Source organism: Mauremys mutica, chromosome 1 (genome assembly GCF_020497125.1).
Source record: "Mauremys mutica isolate MM-2020 ecotype Southern chromosome 1, ASM2049712v1, whole genome shotgun sequence".
In the NCBI taxonomy this organism is placed as follows: Eukaryota; Metazoa; Chordata; order Testudines; family Geoemydidae; genus Mauremys; species Mauremys mutica.
This window is the reverse complement of record NC_059072.1, coordinates 63,634,044-63,653,027: the sequence shown is the minus strand read 5'-3', so window position 1 is coordinate 63,653,027 and position 18,984 is coordinate 63,634,044. Positions and strand designations below refer to the sequence as shown.

The 18,984-nt window shown below is 43.1% G+C and overlaps 1 protein-coding gene across 7 annotated transcripts in view; it reads right to left on the bottom strand.

The window, feature by feature from the left end:
• The window catches only part of MSRB3 (methionine sulfoxide reductase B3), a 159,753-nt gene that overhangs the window by 102,546 nt on the left and 38,223 nt on the right, over positions 1–18,984 (bottom strand). Inside the window, exons 2-3 of one of the 7 annotated variants that reach the window (XM_044978328.1) lie at positions 15,633–15,680; positions 8,496–8,639 (exon numbers count right to left, since the gene is read on the bottom strand). The exons of 1 other annotated variant lie outside the window; for it this stretch is intronic. In XM_044978328.1, coding sequence (XP_044834263.1) covers positions 8,496–8,607 — 112 coding nt within the window. In that variant the 5' untranslated portion in view covers positions 8,608–8,639; positions 15,633–15,680. Of the gene's footprint in view, positions 1–7,063; positions 7,191–8,495; positions 8,640–15,632; positions 15,681–18,984 lie in introns of those variants that run through there. 5 more of the 7 variants (XM_044978345.1, XM_044978360.1, XM_044978355.1 and 2 more) reach the window with 5 other exon arrangements.

Below are 18,984 nucleotides of genomic sequence, written 5' to 3'. Positions count from 1 at the left end.
TTGGGGCCTAGAGGACTATTGCCAGCTGGCAGAAGTTAGCCCCCAAAATGCTCTAACCTGTACCAGGGCTAAGGCAGAAAAACAAGGATCCATAAGTGGTTGTTGGTTCTCAGCTTGTCTTTTCCCTCTCCCCTACACAGCTATGTGGAAGAGGGAGCCCGTCCTTCGCTAGCTATTCCCACAGGCTCAGGAAGACCCAGCTGAGCTCCTATCCTGCTGTGCTCTCCTTGGTGCTCCCAAAGTTCAGCAGGATACTTGGCAATGGAGTAGCCAGAGCTACTCTGTCTTTCTTGCCTGCAACACAGCAGGTAGCCAAAGGGGAGCTATTGAATAAATGCAACAGGAAAAGAACAACAGCTGCTCAGAGCACTCCTTGGTCACATCACAGCTGCTCCTGAGGCTGCAAGAGCGGCGATGCCCGACACTTCCTTCCCGTAATGATGGACTCGATTCTAACACTTCCTTTTTTACATCCCAAGGCATGGCAGACAGAGCACGTTTTCAATTGGTAATCAAAAGCAAATTTTCTGTTTAAGGTGCTTTAACAGTCTCCCTAGAGGGCCGCAAGTTAGACAACACTTCTCTATCATACATCTCTTCCTTTCCATTCTTAGTGCCAAAATCTCCATCCACGCCTTGGTAATGCCGCATCTATGCTATGGCAACATTCCCCTTCCTTGCTTATCTGACTCACACTTTGTACCACTGCAGGTCTGTTCAAAAGGCTGCTATCAAACTCATGGCAGACACCCTTCCCCTTTGGAAGTCCCTTCAGTGTATCCAGACCACCACCTACATCAACTCCAAATGCATTACCACCACCTTAAGTGTCTATGCAACTCTTGCCCAGCTAGCATCTCCTCTCTTCTCTCCCACTCTGCTAATTCTGTATATCCTTCCCCCACAACACATCTGGGCGTTATCCCATGCTGCTCACTACCCTGATACTGTATGTAATGCACCCTCTATCAAACGCTTCCTCGAAACCTACTGCTCACCACACCCTCTCCAACAGTCTCCTGTTTTCCCTGGTCAACCTAATAATACCTAGATTTATTTTATTTTTTTTTAAAAAAGGGGGAAGTAACATGATAGATAAATTTGAAGGATCAAAAAACCATATTTTGTGTAAGCCTCCCTTCTTCTTGCTCGATGTCATCTCCCTCTGCATCATATCCTCTCTAACCTGGATTACAAACTCTTTAGACCAGGGAGAGTTTCTTTGTTGCCCTTGTGGAATTACTCATGATAATTGCTGAAAACCCATCTTTAAATTACCCCAGCGTTTCCCAAGCTCAGAGGAAGGGGCAAGCTACCTCAGCCAGGGTGGTGTGGAGCATGGAAGTGGAACAATGTGGGCTAAGAAAGTTCTGAGATCCCAAAACTACCCCATGCTTGCCCTGCAAACATGCTACTGCAGCAGTTCCCAAACTGTGGGGTTGCGGCAATCCCTAATGTACAGAGGATGTTATTTTGCTCTGCACAGTGTGATCTAGCATGTATGGTGATCATGCACCATGACCTTGCATGCAGGATGCCATTTTGTAGAGCAAAATGGCATCCTCTGCACAGAGTGACCTTATACACACCATATGTATGAGGTCTCATTGTGTGGAGAACACCATTTTAAAGAGCAAAATGGCATCCTCCATGCGGCATGGTCTCACACGTCAAGACTGCCTGTCCACCAATTTCTTGCATGGGTCCACCTGAAAAAAGAGGGGTGGACACCAGTGACTTAACATGATGTGCCTATATTGTGTAACTCATGTGGAAAGCATACCCTGTTGGTTACTGCTCTAATATGGGGCAGAGAAGAGGATGCTACGGAAGGAATTTCCTGATTTTTTTCAAGTATAAGGCATGATATGAATGTTACTCAAAGCAACCAATTTTATGAATACATTTCATTCCCTCTGATACTAAAGAATGACTAATATTGAACAAAACCTTTTACATTGCACATATACAAATGTACAATATTTAAACAAATACAGATTTAAATAGCTGTAAACAATACATTATTTTCCTAAGTGACCAAAATATCTGAGTAAATTTCCATTTAGGCACCTTTACAAAGGTGATTTTTTTACCTCAAATAGTGTGTCTTCCTCCTTTAGAGCCATTACATAGATATGACAACAACATACCATGTCAGGTTACAACAGGATGCTATTATGATGTCGCTAGGATATACACAATAAAAATCTTGAAGAAAGGTAATGAGTCTCTATAAGCGACAACTGTAACACCATTTTCATGTTAAGTATATATAAATACATTAACTTACTATTTACTGTGGCACTTACATAGTACTTTTCATCTTCAACACTCTATACAAGCATTAACTGAGTAATTCTCTACATCCTGGCAAACTAATGAACTAGCAACATGAAAAATTTTATTTCAGATAAAAAACGTATTTTGATTACAGAAGCATAAATTTCATTTCTTTAAATCTTGAAAAAACAGAGAATTTGCTTTTCTCTCTCTCTCTCTCTCTCTTAAAATACTGTCTGCAGAGGGGACAAAAGCACATGTATCTGAGACCTTGTATGACAAATTTAAGCTCACAGCAAGTTTTTACATTCAAGTTATAAATCCCACAAAACAGGGATTTATAATGAAAACACTGACAGGCACTTAACCATAGGAGTATTAGTGGGTGTTGCTAGAATTAGTATATATTATCTTTCTCATCAATATATTTTTTTCAAACCACATGAAGATACATCTGCTATATTACATCCTTGGTAACACACTAAGAGAAACTATGGGAAAGTTAGAGCATATATGAAAATAATATGTACACATATACACACAACAAATACATTTAGAAATATTTAAGTTACACAATATATACACAATCTGTATAAAATTTAATAGTGATTACAATTTTGGTGGATGCATAGGTGGGAGAGGGGGGACATGGTTGACTCAAGTTTTCAGAACTTCCGTTGTAAAAGCCAGATTTTGCAAAAACTATGTGTGTGAGTTAATTTAACTGACATGAGTAGTCGCAGAGTTCACATGGTTTATACACGTGAATTACTCATGTTTGCAAGTGTTTGCAAGAGCTGCCCCTACATGTAATCTTTTATGTTAATGGATTACTGCAAATAGTCCAATTTTGAAATTGTAACTATTCATTATATATTCAGTATATTTTACTTATATTTTCAATTTACAATTGAGATTTAATAAAAGGTGTTATGAAAAAACATACTACATATATTTAATAAAAGAGACTTACACCATATGCCCAGCACCCTTTCATACAGATGTATTTTAATACAACCATATCCTAGAAAAATGTGGTTTGCCAGTACTCTTAATCATTCTAGTAATTAAACACTGCACAACAATTTAATTATCATTTAAGTCTTTATTATTTCATATACTTATTAGAAAATGTGCACGTAAGCATATCCAAACTCTCTAGAGTTTTGTATCATTAGTTTTACTTAATTTTTACAAATACTGTAATCTTTCTTGATCTACAATAGCAGAAAAACAGATCTCTATCTCATGCAAAAAAATGTGATGCAAGCAGCACAACATTCAAAGTGTTAAAAAAAGAAAGGACACTTTTTAAAAGGAATGAGAGCCCATAATAATTCAAAGACACAGCAAAGCAAAGTAAGATTTTTCTTTATAACTTGGTGGTCTGCTACAGAAAACATATGTATATGGAATATGCATAATTACTGTTTGTATCCGTTACTTGCTGGTATGCATTAAAGTAGCCAAAGGAAAATTTGTTCTTATCTTAAAAGATTTCAAAACAGATCTATTTCCTTATGAACCCAATCCTGAGAGATGCTGACTACCTCCTGCATTTCAGTGGACGTGGAGTGCACCGGATCAGGGCCAAACAGGGTCAGTTTATTCTAAATCATGTGAAAGTATAATGGAGTTGCAACTGTTACTGCAAATGAGGAAACCTCTAACATTATATGAAGGAAGTTTGTGTATAAGCCCAATCTTGTGTCATTTTTCATAATGCTCATGCTTTTCTTATGATAGTTTATACACACTTTAAACTAAATTCTCAGAATGTACCTATGTATGAATGATTTCTAAAGTGGAAGCTTTTCATTCTGTTCTATTTAGGCAAAAGAACATCTGATTAGTGCCATCTACTGGAAATTTGGCATACTGGGGTACATTGTAGCAATTTCTTCCCTGCTCACCACTATATGTTAGATTTAAAAAATACATTGAAATGTTTAATCCTATTATTTTATATAGTTAGAAGAATGCATTTATACCTCAGGCATTAATATGTGGATTTTAAAAATGCAAACAAACCTTCCACCAAATTAAATAATAATGATATGAAAGGTATACAGTTTATAACATAACTCAGTGTGTATCCATAAACTTCAGAATAGTCAGAAGACCAGAAAAGAGCTACCATATACTGAAGATTTCTGGATCGGGAAGAATTACTTGAAATAAAAAGCAAATAGTTCTGAAAATTAATGCATGTACTATTCTGAAATGAAATTGAATGTATTTGTTTTGGTCCTAATCTATAAATGACAGAATATATGAACTCCTTTTTACAGCACAAGCAAAGCTTAGGGGCAGTATATAGAGGATATTTGGACTGAAGCACTTATTCATAAAAGGCAACAGCTGATTCTGGGTATCAACCAGAAAATTAAAATGGATATAAAAATTATATTATTGTGCCCAATCCAGCAAATATTATAAGTGCGGAACTTTACTGATGTAAGTAATCCCAGTTTATCAATTACAAGACAGTTTAACCACCACAACTGACTAGAGCCTTGGTTTTATGCCTCATTTGAAAGATGGAACCTCTGTCAGCACACTGCTCCCTAAAATCATTTGGTGGCATTGGTTCATTAAGTGACTCGTGTGAAATTATGCCTCCTAAACTACTTCTTGTACCACCTGGATTTTCTTTGAAAGTTTCTATCCAACTAAAAGTAGACCTAATCCTGCTTATCTTGAGACCTGATGTGCTCACAGCACAAAGTGATCCAGGAGTACATTATACATTTTGTGCAGAATATAATTGGGGGGGGGGGGGGAGGGCGAGAAAATAATTTTCATAAAATGCTTGTACTTCCAAAGAAAACAGGGCACTTCTCTGTTTCTGAAGGTAAACTCAAGATCCACTTGGACTGTGGCATTTATGCAAATGTTGCTTCTAGGACTTATTCTTGCATTTATATGATGCACCCTTCACCATTTAGTTCTGTTCCCCACCTCTACTACACATAAACAAATTGAATACAAAATTAGCCAACATTAATTTATAAGTGTCTAGGAAATTTCGTTTCCTCTTAGAACACATGAAATACGCAGTTATACATTATTCTGCTATCAGTGGATGAATTTTGTTTTATAATATACATCTATAAAGTTTGGGTAGCTATGGATCATACAAACAAAAAATAAATTGCAGAGATATAAAAGTTATAATAAAACATGTGAATATTGGATTATGCCAGTGACGCAGGTGACAAAATGGTTAATGTGATGCTTCATGAGCAGATATGCACTAGAAATACTTCTGTCGGATTCTGTTCCTAACAGACCAGCTTTGAGATCTGCTTGTTAGAATAGGCACAAAATGAACAGGAAAGCTGTAAATGCCTCATTTTAAGGCAGGTCTCACCAGTGTGCACTCACATCAAAGGTGCATAATAAGTTAGGAAATTTGCTTGTCCTCTGTTTTTAGAATTTGAAGCCTGGGTCAGCAGCACATATAATTGGAAGCAAAGATCAGGCTGACACAATGGGGTTTATTGTCTCCTTATCAAGGTTCACTTGTAACTCCTGTTTAGGTTACTGGGAATTATGGAAAGGAAAATAGACCCTTATGCCACAAAACTGGGGCTCAGTTTTGATAGTTCAAATAAAATTATAATCAGCTCTAGAAAAATCAATTAAGCTTAAATGTTGTGTCCTATCACGAAAGCGTTTATGACACTCCTTCCATATACTATATGCTTCTCTGAAATGATATTAGCAAACAGAAATGATGCTTTAATTGTTGTATTTTGTGCCTATATCCAGTAGGGATGGGTGCATAACAAATGCCCAAATTGGAACATTACTTGGGGTTTCAATCAGTGATTATTTACAGCTGCATCTTATTTTTATTAAAAAGTCAAAATAAAAACTAATTCCAGATAGCCTTTGAATTCTAAAAACTAATCCACTAAAGTTGTCATTTCCTGTCAAATAGTCAGATTTGGTATCTTATAAAGATATTACATATGTTACTGTTTAAATGCTGATATTAAACATTTAGACTAAGGTCCTGCAGTCAGATTCACATGGATGGGCCCTTATGCCCCAATGGCCGCCTTTGCAAATCCAAATTCAGGAGCGGGGCATTACACATGAAGTGTGGTTATTCCTCTCTGCATTTTTTTAAAGGTGTATGTTTTTTCTAAATAAGAGCAGGTGTGATGGAGCATTTTTGTTTGACTGAACTATAGGATCACATAAATAAAGTACACATTGTGAGGGGAAGAAAATTACATTACAGCTCACACCACTTCCTGCATGTACCTGTGTGTGTACTATTATTAAAAGTAAATTTACAATAAAAATTTCACACACACAAAGGAATAAATGCTGAAAAAGATGTAAATGCACTTGAACAGTATTTTGAAAACATTTTCCTAAGACACTTATTAAATAATAATATTTCATATATTAAATGCTGCTAAGCAATTTCTTATTAAAACCGTGTGCAATATGTAATACAACTGTGATTTTCAGGCTAACTGCATAGTCTGTGTCAGGGGACAGGAAGATGCTATCAAATTTGAGATATATATATCATATCATATTGGGCAAGGAAGCTGGATAATGTTTCCAAAGCATTCTAAAATCTGGGCTATGAACACACTAAAAGCAAAGCAGTGATTTATAACAAACTTCCGGCTTCAACAGAGAACTCTAATAAATTACAACTAAATTTAGTAAACCATAGTGTATCGTTTCCTGCAGCAGAGACACCCATTCCTAAAAGGGCCCTCAATATGCATGACACAACAAGCAGCACCCATTCAACCTGAGGGAAGCCCACAGGCTCGCAGGGCCACTGGCTGGCTCTTTGTCACCAAATGCAGCAGGTTGAATGCAGACATCACTGTGATATCCTCACCAACAAAACCAGAGGCAAAGAACAGGGGCAAGAGCTGAGTAGGGAAAAAAAAAAAAGATGAAAACATCAAAAATGTTAGATACATTCATAGCAAAACTGATGGTTATGATTCTGTCTGAAAAGAAAACATAGGACTAAGAAATTCTGAATGCACATTTATTAGTTGGTTTAGCCCCTTTTTGCTTTCTGCTTTAAGCTTGTTTATGTTTGTTAATTAGAATACATAGCATACAATGCTGCAGCTCTTTATGTTACCAGGCAGGGGGGAAATCTTAATGTCGTGCAATGCAGGGCAACCCAAATTTGCAATTAAAAATTTACTGAAAACACATGGCTATGTGGTGAACGCTGGAAACCAACCATTATGAAAAACTGTTCAGTTGGCTGGTTGGTTAAACAAAGCCAAACTTTATTTTAACAAATAAACTTTCCAGTTATCAGGAAAAATAATTGGATAATCATTTCTTTAAATAAAGATAATTTATATCTTAAATTCTTCAAGGGATACATTTAAGCAATTTTCCAGCTGGCACTAATATAAAAGAGAGGGATATGGCAGTGGGGATTTTTTATTTTATAAGATGCAACATGTGTCTATGGTGATGGTTTTGTTTACCTCACAATAGGAAGGATGAAATGCAGCTGCCTCATAGGATTGCCATTCATAGCTGCAGTCTGCTTCAGAAGATTATTGCAGTAACTGACACTGGGGACTCAAACCTACCCCCACTGAAGTCAATCGCGAAGTTCTCATTGATTTTAGTGGGAGCAGGATTAGGCCCCACATGGTTAATGATTTGAACAACAATGCACCACTCTCAACCTCTTCCAAGACACGTTTTTTTTTTTTAAATGGCTACAGAATGGAAATGCCCAGAAATGAGTTTCCCTTGTACATTTCCTGAACCAGAAGAGAAGTCTGTGCATGGTCTCTTCTGACCCCTGAAGAACAAACACATAACAAACAGTAATATATATTATCACATCACTCTGGAGTGTATCTGACAGAAATCTGCTTGTATTAACATGCCTGAACTCTGACTTCTCCAAACTAAACTCACTACAAAACCAAAACATTTTTATGTTACTAAATGGAGACAAAAGAGAGAAGGAAGGTAAGTGCCACACAGCGAACAGCTCAAAAGAACCATTAAACATAAATAAACATGTCATTTTCACGAGTGACTGCAGAACTGGTTTAAAAAAAAATCCTCCAGAGCAGACTACTGACTAATAAAAGATCAAAGATCTATACATAATAAACAGTACAAATAAAAATGTATTTTTTTCTAGTGACCTTCACTGTGAGAAGTAAAGTGTGCAGTGAAAATGTAATTACCTAGCAAAGCTGCAGTCTTATTGTGCTCCCGCAACTGATCATAAAACGTCTTCCTATTCTGTTTCATCAACTGCAGTACCAGGCAGCCTGTGCGCCTACCAATCGCAGCCATCTGGCTTGTGTCAAAGCCTGTGAGTCAGGCAGCTACAGTGCAACAGGAAGAAAGGCAGTGATGTCACTCTGCAGGTCAGGCAAAGAACAAAGATGTATTCTACAATTAAAAAGCTGGGTGCCCCAAGAGTAGGGGTCTCCAACATGCTCTTAGTAGATGACATAGTTAATACTGTTTTTACTATTATCTAAATAGGAGAGCACCATCTAGTGGTTATTGTTGCAAAAGGCTCTTTAAGGCAAAAATCATTCAGTTAGCAAAGACATAGCTGTGTTGCTAAGGTTAGATAATGGACTCTGAAAGTGTTAAAAAGAACATTATACAGCAAGATGGACAAAGGGTCTGGCTTGCTTTCAGTCAATGATCTTATGCCCCTATACAGCAATTGTATCTATTACATGACACAGTCACACAAGCAAGGTGAAATGTTTAATATTTGCCAAGTTTTAGCGCTAAGGCTGAAATACTTCCTTTGACTCTCATGAGTGAATTTGGAAGTAGGTGAGAGGGAGTGAAAAGAAGAACACCATCTCTGTAGTGATTTCAAGTGTAAATTAATCAGGATTTTGTTATTTCTCTGAGAGATCACCTGTCTTCCCAGGCTACACCACCACAGATGTGGTCAGTGGAGACACAAGAGCTGAAGCCCCCATTAGTATACAGGGGGCTGTTAGCAGAGCGTTCTCCATTTAATCACTGATCAGTCTCTCGTTAGAATAACTTATACTGCAAATGTATACCAATTTAACAGATGCACTCCTTAGGGCCATAAGATACCATTGATTTGCATGCAGAATTTGTCAATGAAGTCAACTGGCTTCTGTAAAAACTGATTGCATAATATCGCCTTTCAGTTTTGTAAACTCCTCAGGGCAGAGACTGTGCCCACCTGCGTGGATGTGAACAGCATCTAGCAAACTGTGGGTGCTACCACAATACAAACTGTAATTCAAAGAATAAGACTAGTATCTAGTTCCTAATGTCTGCATTTACATCATTCAAATCCCAGTCCTGTGCTCATTTCTCAGGCAAAACTGCCACTAGCCTCAATGGGAACTTTGTTTCCTGTAGATATTATTTTATGTAGGCTTGGCTCATAAGAAATTCACAACATAGTACTCCTAATTTATTAAAAGTAATCTGCTGAGAAAACTCTCAGCTATTTTGGAGACCTTGGCGTCAGACAGCAATTTCTGTAGGCCAAGGTGTGAAAGAAGCTGCCTATACCATGTCTCATATGTAGTTTACCAGAGATCTTCCATTGCAGCCACTTAGAAATACAACATTCTCCAACATTGTTGCACTGGTAAATAGATGATAGAAAAATAAAAACATTCAATTTCACACTTTCTAAAAGAGCATCATTTCTGTTTTTTTTCCCCCACTTCTAATACTCTGTTCACTATTCTTTAGATGGATACATCCCATTGGATGACAGAGGAGCTGGCACATTTGTTTGTGAGGGGAAAGGAGGGAGAAATGTTAGTCTCCACTCTTTATATTGTCCTCATGTTTCATTTTTCCTGTTGTGCCTTCCCTCTGCTTGCTTCATAGATTTGTTTCTTAACAACCTGAGGCTGTTTATCACTGCAGCACAAACTATTTTTTCCTCTTTTGTTACAAGTAAACAGGACGGCAACTCCCCAAAGTATAAACTGTTGAAAAGCTATTTAAAAACCCCAAAGATTTCAAACTAGACAGACCCTGATCACCTAAAAAAGCCAGTGTTCACCACATTGTTGCTATTGGTCCCAGGTATCCATAAAGGATGTAAAGCTATAACTCTACAAAACCCAATAAAACTGAACTAGCATTCATAAAAAAATACTACAGCAGAAAGCTTTCTTCTCTCTTTTGAAGTTTAAGCGCTATTTCTATTACTTGTATTGCAGCAGTTCCTAGAAGCCTGAAGCAGCACCAGGCCCCCCCTGAGCTAGGTGCTGTGCAGACACACACGAAGCCATAATCCCTGCCACACAGAATTTACAATCTAAGCTGACAAATGACTGCAAAGGGGGGTGGAGGGAAGAAGGATACAGTCAAAAGATATATAATTTTTAGCATAAGCTAATGCAAGATAAATGTGCCTAAGAAGCTGCTGTACATCCCTGCCCTGTTATTTCCAAGCAAGAGTAAGAGAGCATGTAGCTGGAAGGAGAACAGTGGTCAGTGGCGGATTAGCCACTGGGCCGACGGGGCCTGTCCCCAGGGGCCCCAGCCAATTGAAGGGCCCTGGAAAAATAGGCACCCCCCTAGCCCACCTCCCTGGCATGTTTCGGCTCACGGGGAGCGGACGAAGCAGGACTGAGCAGCTTTTCCCCTGTACTCCGGATCCTGCCTCAGCAGCTGGACACTGCCTCCTGGTCCTAGTGCCCTCCTGTTTCCTCTACAACCCTGATGCCAGCAGGGAGGAGAGGGGGCAGAGCAAAGCAGGTGGAGTGAGGAGAAGGGGAGAGGAAGGGAGAGGAGGAAGAAAAGGGGATATGGGAATGGGCGGGGGGAAGCAGGAGCCCAGCATGTGGCATTCCCTGGGCAGCAGCAGCCCCAGCAGGGAGGCAACCACTGCAGCACCAGAGCAGGGACATCGCTGCAGCAGCTGGTGCTGGAGCGGTCTCCAGCAGCAGCTGGGACTCCCCCGTTATGCCATCCTGTCCCCACCCCAGCACTGGCAGCCCAGGTATTGCTGTAGATGGGAGGAGAGATCCAGTGAACCAAGGGGACTGGCTTCAGCATGCACGTGTGCGTGCGTGGGCACACTTTGTTCTCCCAAACATAGCAATCAAACTACACTTATGGCCGCGGGACTGGAGAAGCTCTGGCTCCCTCTTGTGGCCTCAGGGCTGGGGAAGCTCTCACCCCCCGCTGCGGCCCGGGGCCATGGTGGGGGAGGGGGCAGAGCTTTCTCCGGTCTTGGGGCTGCAGTGGGCGAGTGGGGGCAGAAAGGAGCAAGGTTGCAGAGCAGCAACGGGGGGGGGCAAAAGGGGGCTGATCATGTGTGGAATGGGGCAGGGCTGGGGCGGAAGGGGCAGAACAGGGGGCGGGACTGCAGGCAGAAGGGGCTCCCCACTTGCTCTGGCCCAGGGCCCCATGAAACCTTAATCCACCTCTGATAGTGGTAACATATCTGGATATCAGTTGAATCTCTTGATCCTGTTTCTACTTTGCCATAGACGTCAACAGGTTCAGAATCAGACCTGCAACTTGGATTTCTAAAAGAAGAAGTCAGGCCACTACAAGGAACTTTGGAGGAAACCACTGTTCCAGTACCTTCAATGCCAATTACCATTCTTGGGGAGAGATTTTATGCTGTGCCTCTAGAGCAGTGGCTCTCAGCCTTTCCAGACTTCTGTACTCCTTTCAGGAGGCTGATTTGCCTTGCATAACCCAAGTTTCACCTCACTTAAAAACTACTTGCTTACAAAATCAGACATAAAAATACAGAAGTGTCACAGCTCACTAGTACTGACAAATGCCTCACTTTCTCATTTTGTCTGTATGAAATTTTAGTTTGTACTGACTTCACCAGTGCTTTTTGTGCAGCCTGTTGTAAAACTAGGGACATATCTAGATGAGTTGATGTACCCCCTGGAAGACCTCCGTACCGGTATATCTCCAGGGTTATGCGTATCCGCCACATCTCTAAGGGGTGCAGCACACAATGCTTAGCCCAGGGAGAGTGTAGGTAAAATGGTTTTCAGCCACCTTTGCACCCTCCCAGTCCTGGACTGTTCTGGGGCCTGAAGAGACCCCCAGCATAATGCAGGCAGCTCAGGGGGGCCTGTCTAAGTTATAGCAGCCTCCCAGGGCTGCCCTATGGACTGCAGCACTGTGCAGAATCTCTGCAGTGCTGTGTGCTACAGCTGCACCCCTGACATACCCCTCCCTCCCCAGCTACGCACTCAACACATCCCTTACACCAAGGCTTCTCTCCCAGCTGGAACCAAGGTTTTAGATAGGGTTGTCAACTTTCTACTCGCACAAAACGGAACACCGCTGCCCTGCCCCACCCCTCCTCCAAGGCCACTACCCTGCCCTGAACCGTCTTCGAGGCCCCGCTCCGATCACTCCATCCCCCCTCCCTCTGTTGCTCATTTTCACCAGGCTGGCTCAGGGGCTTGGGGTGCGGCAGGTGGTAAGGGCTCTGGCTGGGGGTGCAGGCTCTGGTGTGTGGCTGGGAATGAGGGATTTGGGGTGCAGGAGGGTGCTCCGGGCTGGGACTGAGGGGTTTGGAGGAAGGGAGGGGGATCAGGAATGGGGCAAGGGGTTGGAGCGCGGGAGGGGATCAGGGATGCAGATTCCGGGGGGCGCTTACCTCAGGCGGCTCCCAAAAGCAGCAGCATGTCCCCCCGCCAGCTCCTATGAGGCGGCAATGCCAGGCAGCTCTGCGCACTGCCCCGTCTACAGGCGCCAGCCACCCCCACAGCTCCCACTGGCCAGTGTTCCTGTCCAATTGGAGCTGTAGAGCTGGCGCTTGTGGCTGGGGCAGCACGTGGAGCCCCCTGGCTGCCCCTATGCCTAGGAGATGGAGACGGTATATGCCACTGCTACCGGGAGCCGTGCAGAGCCACAGGAAGCAGGGAGCCTGCCTGAGCCCCACTGCACCGCCGACTGGACTTTTAATGGCCCAATCAGCAGTGCTGACCAATGCCACCAGGGTACCTTTTCAACTGGGTGTTCCGGTCGAAAACCAGATACCTATCAACCCTAGTTTTAGGGCCTCTTTCATCTGATGCAAAGGAGCCTGAGCAGAGGTGTGGATCTCCCTCTTGGTGTTTAAGCAGTCTTTTGTTAGATTGGCTCTCATCTCCAAACACAGTGCCCATGTTCTATCTTGTTAACCATATAAATACAGTAAATCACAAATTCCACTAGGTCCACAGAATCATGAGTATGGCTTAAAAATCATGAGAACTGTATGGTTCTGAGAGCTGGCGCTATAGGTCAAATATCAAGAATCTCGAGACTCACAACAAAATCACGAGTTGTCAATATTATAATTATCTTGTGAGTCCTGCAATGTTAGGTGTTTTTCTGAAAGCCACAGCTCCTAGAATCCTGTGATTATGCAAGTATCTCAACTCTCATATAAAAAAAAACAATTTCTAGCCCTCACGACTGCAGGCAGTTCCTCTCCTTCTGCTACTTTTTCATTTTCAACTTTATTCTTTAGCTGTACAAAGATTAGATTGTAAGCTCTTGGGGACGTGATTATCTTTTCAGTGTGTGTGTGTGCGCGCACAGTGTCAAGCATAAAGAAGCCCAAATCCTTGAGCAGGGCCTTATACCACTGCTCCTGGCCCTTCCCCCGGTTCAGTAACCTACTCAGCTACCTACGCATGAAGCCTTTTAGAACTTAGCACCTCATAGTATATGAGCCATATGAAGGCAGCAGCTCCTCCTCCATGTTCCAGTTTTTGCAACTCACCCTTTACCTTTCCTTCCCTGTGTTCTGTGTCCCCCTTCACCCGCCTCCACCAAGCTCCAAAGAGGCCTGATTTATGTCCATATATATTAAATTAAATGGTATTGTACAGTATGAATGCGCCAGGGGCCTTCTAAGACATTGCAACAATTCCAGCGGAACAAGAAGGTTGTCATGTGGGAGAAACCCAAATAACTAGAAACATTAAGATGGTACACAAATCAACGAGATGAAAGTGTTATGGTAGAAGCTTAACTGAGCTCAGGGAATCACAAAAGTTAGAGATGGAAAAAACTTCTTTTTGGAAGGTCATCCACTCCACCTCACTGCCAATGCATGACGATTCAGTTCCTTACAGGCCCAGGCACTAATAAATGTCATTTCCAATTTTAAATGTCCCAAACAATGAGGTTTCCACCTCTTTCTTAGGTATCTCAAGCAATGTGGCTTCTATCTATTTCCTAGACATCGAGTTTGTAGGCTGTTCCCATAAAGTTGAATTTCAAAAGTGTTTTGACAAATTTAAGCCCAACAACTATTTCAAAGAGTTTTTGTTTTGCTTCGTTTTCTAATTAAGTGCCTTAACAACTCTGTACCAAATGCTCGATGACATGATTGAGAGTGGTATTTAACATGTACAATTATTCCAGCCTTCCCTCACGAATAATTTAAAAAGACTTTTTAGCTATTGCACAGTCCTGCCAGCCAGCTCCCAATCACTCAAGGGCTTACATATGTAGAACTCTGAAATGCCACAACTATCAGAAATTTGGAGGGAGCACTGGAAATTGTCTATGGAAATTCAGGTAAGTGAAAATTTTTAAGTGCATCACATAATTTTGAATTTTTAAATCATTATTTTGTACTTTTGGTATAAAAATGGTACTTTTAGACTAATGTATGTTTCAGCTCTTACTCCTGCCATACTGGAGGCATTCAGCACATCATTGTAAAGTTACATTTCAAAAACCTTTGAAATTCACCTTTATGAGAGGTCTTAGGCACTAGATTTTCATGTGTTTGTAAAATATATCAATTGATAATGTAAATTGAACATGTTCCAGATTTTCTATTAAAATCCCCAGGAAGAGCTGCTGCATGATAGGAGTAAAGTATTCCAAATCATTAATAGTTAACAGCATGCACTCATATATCCAGGGCCGGTGCAACCATTTAGGCGACCTAGGCGGTCGCCTAGGGTGCTAGGATTTGGGAAGTGCCATTTTCTTCGCCACCAGCATTTAGGCGGAGGGAGCTGGGGCAGGGGAGCGCGGGGAGGGCCGCCTGCAGCAAGTAAAGGGGGGGAGGTGGCACACAGGGGAACTCCCCGCCCCAGCTCACCCATGCCCCGCCTCCTCCCCGAGCACACCGTGGCTGCTTCACTTCTCCCGCCTCCCAGGCTTGCAGCGCCTAAGCTGATTGGGTGCGAAACGTCCTTGCACCGGCCCTGCATATATCATTTGTAAGGCTGGTGTTCATAAAAATCAAGGGTCTGCTGTACAATACATTTCAGAAACTTACATAGTTTAACATAATGGTCTTTATAGTTAAGCAAGTCCTTTAAAATATTAAATACAGGCCAGATTCTAAAACTTTTACTCACATTGAGTAGTTCCTTCCTTCTTGTGTAATTCTACTGATTTCAATGGCTCTGGTAAAGTAAGAAAATATTCACTGTAATCAAAGGTGTCAGGCTCCAGTTCCGTGAGGTATTGGTACATTTCCTTTCTAGATATCAGGATAACAATTCTAGTTTTGATGTAAGTGATTTCTCTGTATAATAGGAAAATTACATTTGATTTGAGGCCAGAAAGTGACACAAAATTTGTATTTAGTTACTGAATTCAGTTAAAGCTTCTTTCTGGTAACAGCTGTAAGAGATGGGGAGTTCATGACCCTTTGCCATCTGATTCTAATATTCTTGTTTGCTAAGTTGTTCACTTTAGCATCTGTCTGTGTATTCCAAAGGTCAGCTTTCTGAATTGTTGGTATGACAAAAGAAATATAGATATACCCCAGGAACAAATAAAAATGATGTGGGAAGGGTAAGAGGAAGTTCAAAAAAAAAAAAAAAAAACCCTGACTCTTTTGGATTCTAGACCACTAATAAAAATGGAAAATAAAAGCACATTATCATTCCTCTTTTACAACTACTCCTGTTTCCTGCCTTCAGGGAGATAGCCACAGCATTGATTCCTCATTATTTTGTTACTTAACATTGGTATACAGCACCATAGCTAAGACGCTGCACTCCTCTAAAGAGTTTTACAGTCTAAGTTGCCAGTTCCCAAACTGTGGACCACATATCACTCGCTAGTGGTTCAAAGAGGGCTTAGATGATGTATTAGGCGTGGTCAAACCACAGCTTATGAGCCGCATGCGGGTCTTTTAGTTACGTTGTGGCTCATGGAGCCCCCCCATGTTCCTTCCCATTCTCCACCAGAATTGGGGGTGAAGGGGCTTGAAGCTTCCACCCTGAAGTGAAGTGATGGGGAGAGGGGCTTCTGCCCTGTAGGGAGGGAGGTCTCAGGGCTTGAGTCCCGTATCCCAGCAGGCACTGCCCTGTGACAGGGCCAGCTTTAGGCTGATTCCCCCGAATCGGGCCCTGTGCCTAAGAGGGCCCCGCGCCCTAAAGAAAACCACCTAACTTATGCATCTTTTTAATTTTTACTCACCCGGCAGTGCTACGGGTCTTTGGCGGCACTTCAGTGGCGGGTCCTTCACTTGCTCCAGGTCTTCGGTGGCATTTTGGCAGTGGGTCCTTCAGTGCCACGGAAGACCCAGAGCGCTGCCGGGTGAGTTATCCCTGCCTATTCAAATCGGGCCCCGCACTGCCTAAAGCCAGCCCTGCCCTGCGAGGCAGGTTGTGCGTGTCTTGCGGCTCTTGAACTTCTGTAGATTATTGTATGCGGTTCAGAGGGTCACTAAGTTTGGCCACCCCTGCTATATATGTTGGGCTGGCTTCTCCTCCTCCTTTTAACTTATAATGAAGGCTCTTGCCTGAAGGTCTGAAAAAAGGATGGAAACAAGAAGCAGGAGCTAATCTAGCTGCTTCTAGTAGAGGCGACTGCTAAAAGAGGAGAGGAAACAGAGCACTGCACTCTGCAACCAGAGTCAGTTGTGGGGGACTGGAACTGTAAGGCACTGGCAACAGAGAGTTATCCGGGGGAGGTCTCCTCACTCTAGCCCAGGGGTGAAAGTACCTGAAAGGACTTACCGGTACGCCGGAGTCCTGAGCGGAGGCGTGGCTTCAACTGGAAGAGGTGGGGCCTTTCAAGATTTAAAGGCCCTGGGGCTGTGGCTGGAAGCCTCAGGGCCTTTAAATCACCCTGGAGCTCCCAGCTGCACAGGCAGCTGGGAGCCCTGGAGCTAAGGGGTGAATTAAAGGGCCCGGGGCTCCAGCTGCCGCAGAGCTCCAGGCCCTTTAAATCACCGCGGGAGCCCTGCCGCTGCAGGGAGTCCTGGGCTCTTTAAATCCCCACCAGAGCCCAGCTGCTGGGGTCCCGAGACTCCAGCAGCTGGGCTCAGGCCGGGATTTAAAGGGCCTGGGGCTTCCCACAGCAGCTGGAGCCCTGGGCCTTTTAAGTCACCTCCAGAGAAGCCGATCCGGTCCAGCATACCAGCAAGAGCCGATACGCTGTGCCGGACCCAGGGCCGGTGCAAGGATGTTTCACGCCCTAGGCGAAACTCCCACCTTGCGCCCCCCCCCCCCGCAGCAGCTACCCCCCTCCGCCCTGAGGCACCCCCCTTGTGGCAGCCCCCCACCCCAGCTCATCCCTGCTCTGCGCACGAGCACCCTGAGCACGCCATCGCTGCTTCACTTCTCCTGCCTCCCAGGCTTGCGGCACCAATCAGCTTAGGCGCCGCAAGCCTGGGAGGCGGGAGAAGTGAAGCAACCACGGCGTGCTTGGGGAGGAGGCGGGGAGTTCCCCTACATGCCACCCCCCCCCTTACTTGCTGCAGGCGGCCCTCCCCGCGCTCCCCTGCCCCAGCTCCCTCCGCCTAAATGCCAATGGCGACCGGGGCAGCCAAAGATCCGGCTGCCGCAGTTGCTGCCGAAGAAAATGGCGCCACCCAAATCCCAGCACCCTAGGCGACCGCCTAGGTTGCCTAAATGGTTGCACCGGTTTTGGCCGGACCAGACCGGCTTACTTTCACCTCTGCCCCAGCCCCAGACAGAGCTCTTAACTGCAACAGCTTGAGTGTGATATGTGATGATTTCGGAAGCTGGGAGCAGCACAGCCTTTGGGGCTGGGAGTTTGTTTATAACAGAGGCAGGTGATTAGGATAACAAAAGGCTTGTCATTAAAGTAAATTAAGGATCTTTAGATGATCCTGAAAGCACTGCCAGGCACTTCAATTAAAATATAGGAAACAAAGGGTAGGAATAAAAGGTGAGTGGAGAGAGGTAAACAGTGGTGCCCATCAGGGGGTCTGTACTGGGACCAGTCCTATTCAACATATTCATAAATGATCTGAAAAAGGGGGCACATAGCAAGGTGACAAAATGTGCAGATGATACAAACTATCTTGAGTAATTTAAGTCCAAAGCAGACTGTGACGAGAGTTACAAAGGGAGCTCACAATAAAAAAATAAAAAGTTAGAGGATCATTGTTTGAGGGATGTGGGAAAAAGTTGAGCTTTGAGGAGGGATTTAAAGTAGGAGAGGGAGGTTTCATAGTACTGAAGAACAGGAAACAGAGGGCACCATAAGGCACAGGAGGTGATGGTGCTGCTGAGGTAGACACCAAAGAAGTGATTGCAGAGTTTGGAGGAGAACTAGTCAAGTATGGAGTCCCAAAAGCCCAGGAGGAGAAAGGATCCATGGTTAAACAGTACTGGTTAAGCAGTACCTTGAGTCTCTGAGCCTTGTCAGTGCATGCAACTGCTTCATTCCCAGATTACTATTGCCCTATAGTACAACTGGCAAGACTTCTCCAAAATAAAGTAAAAT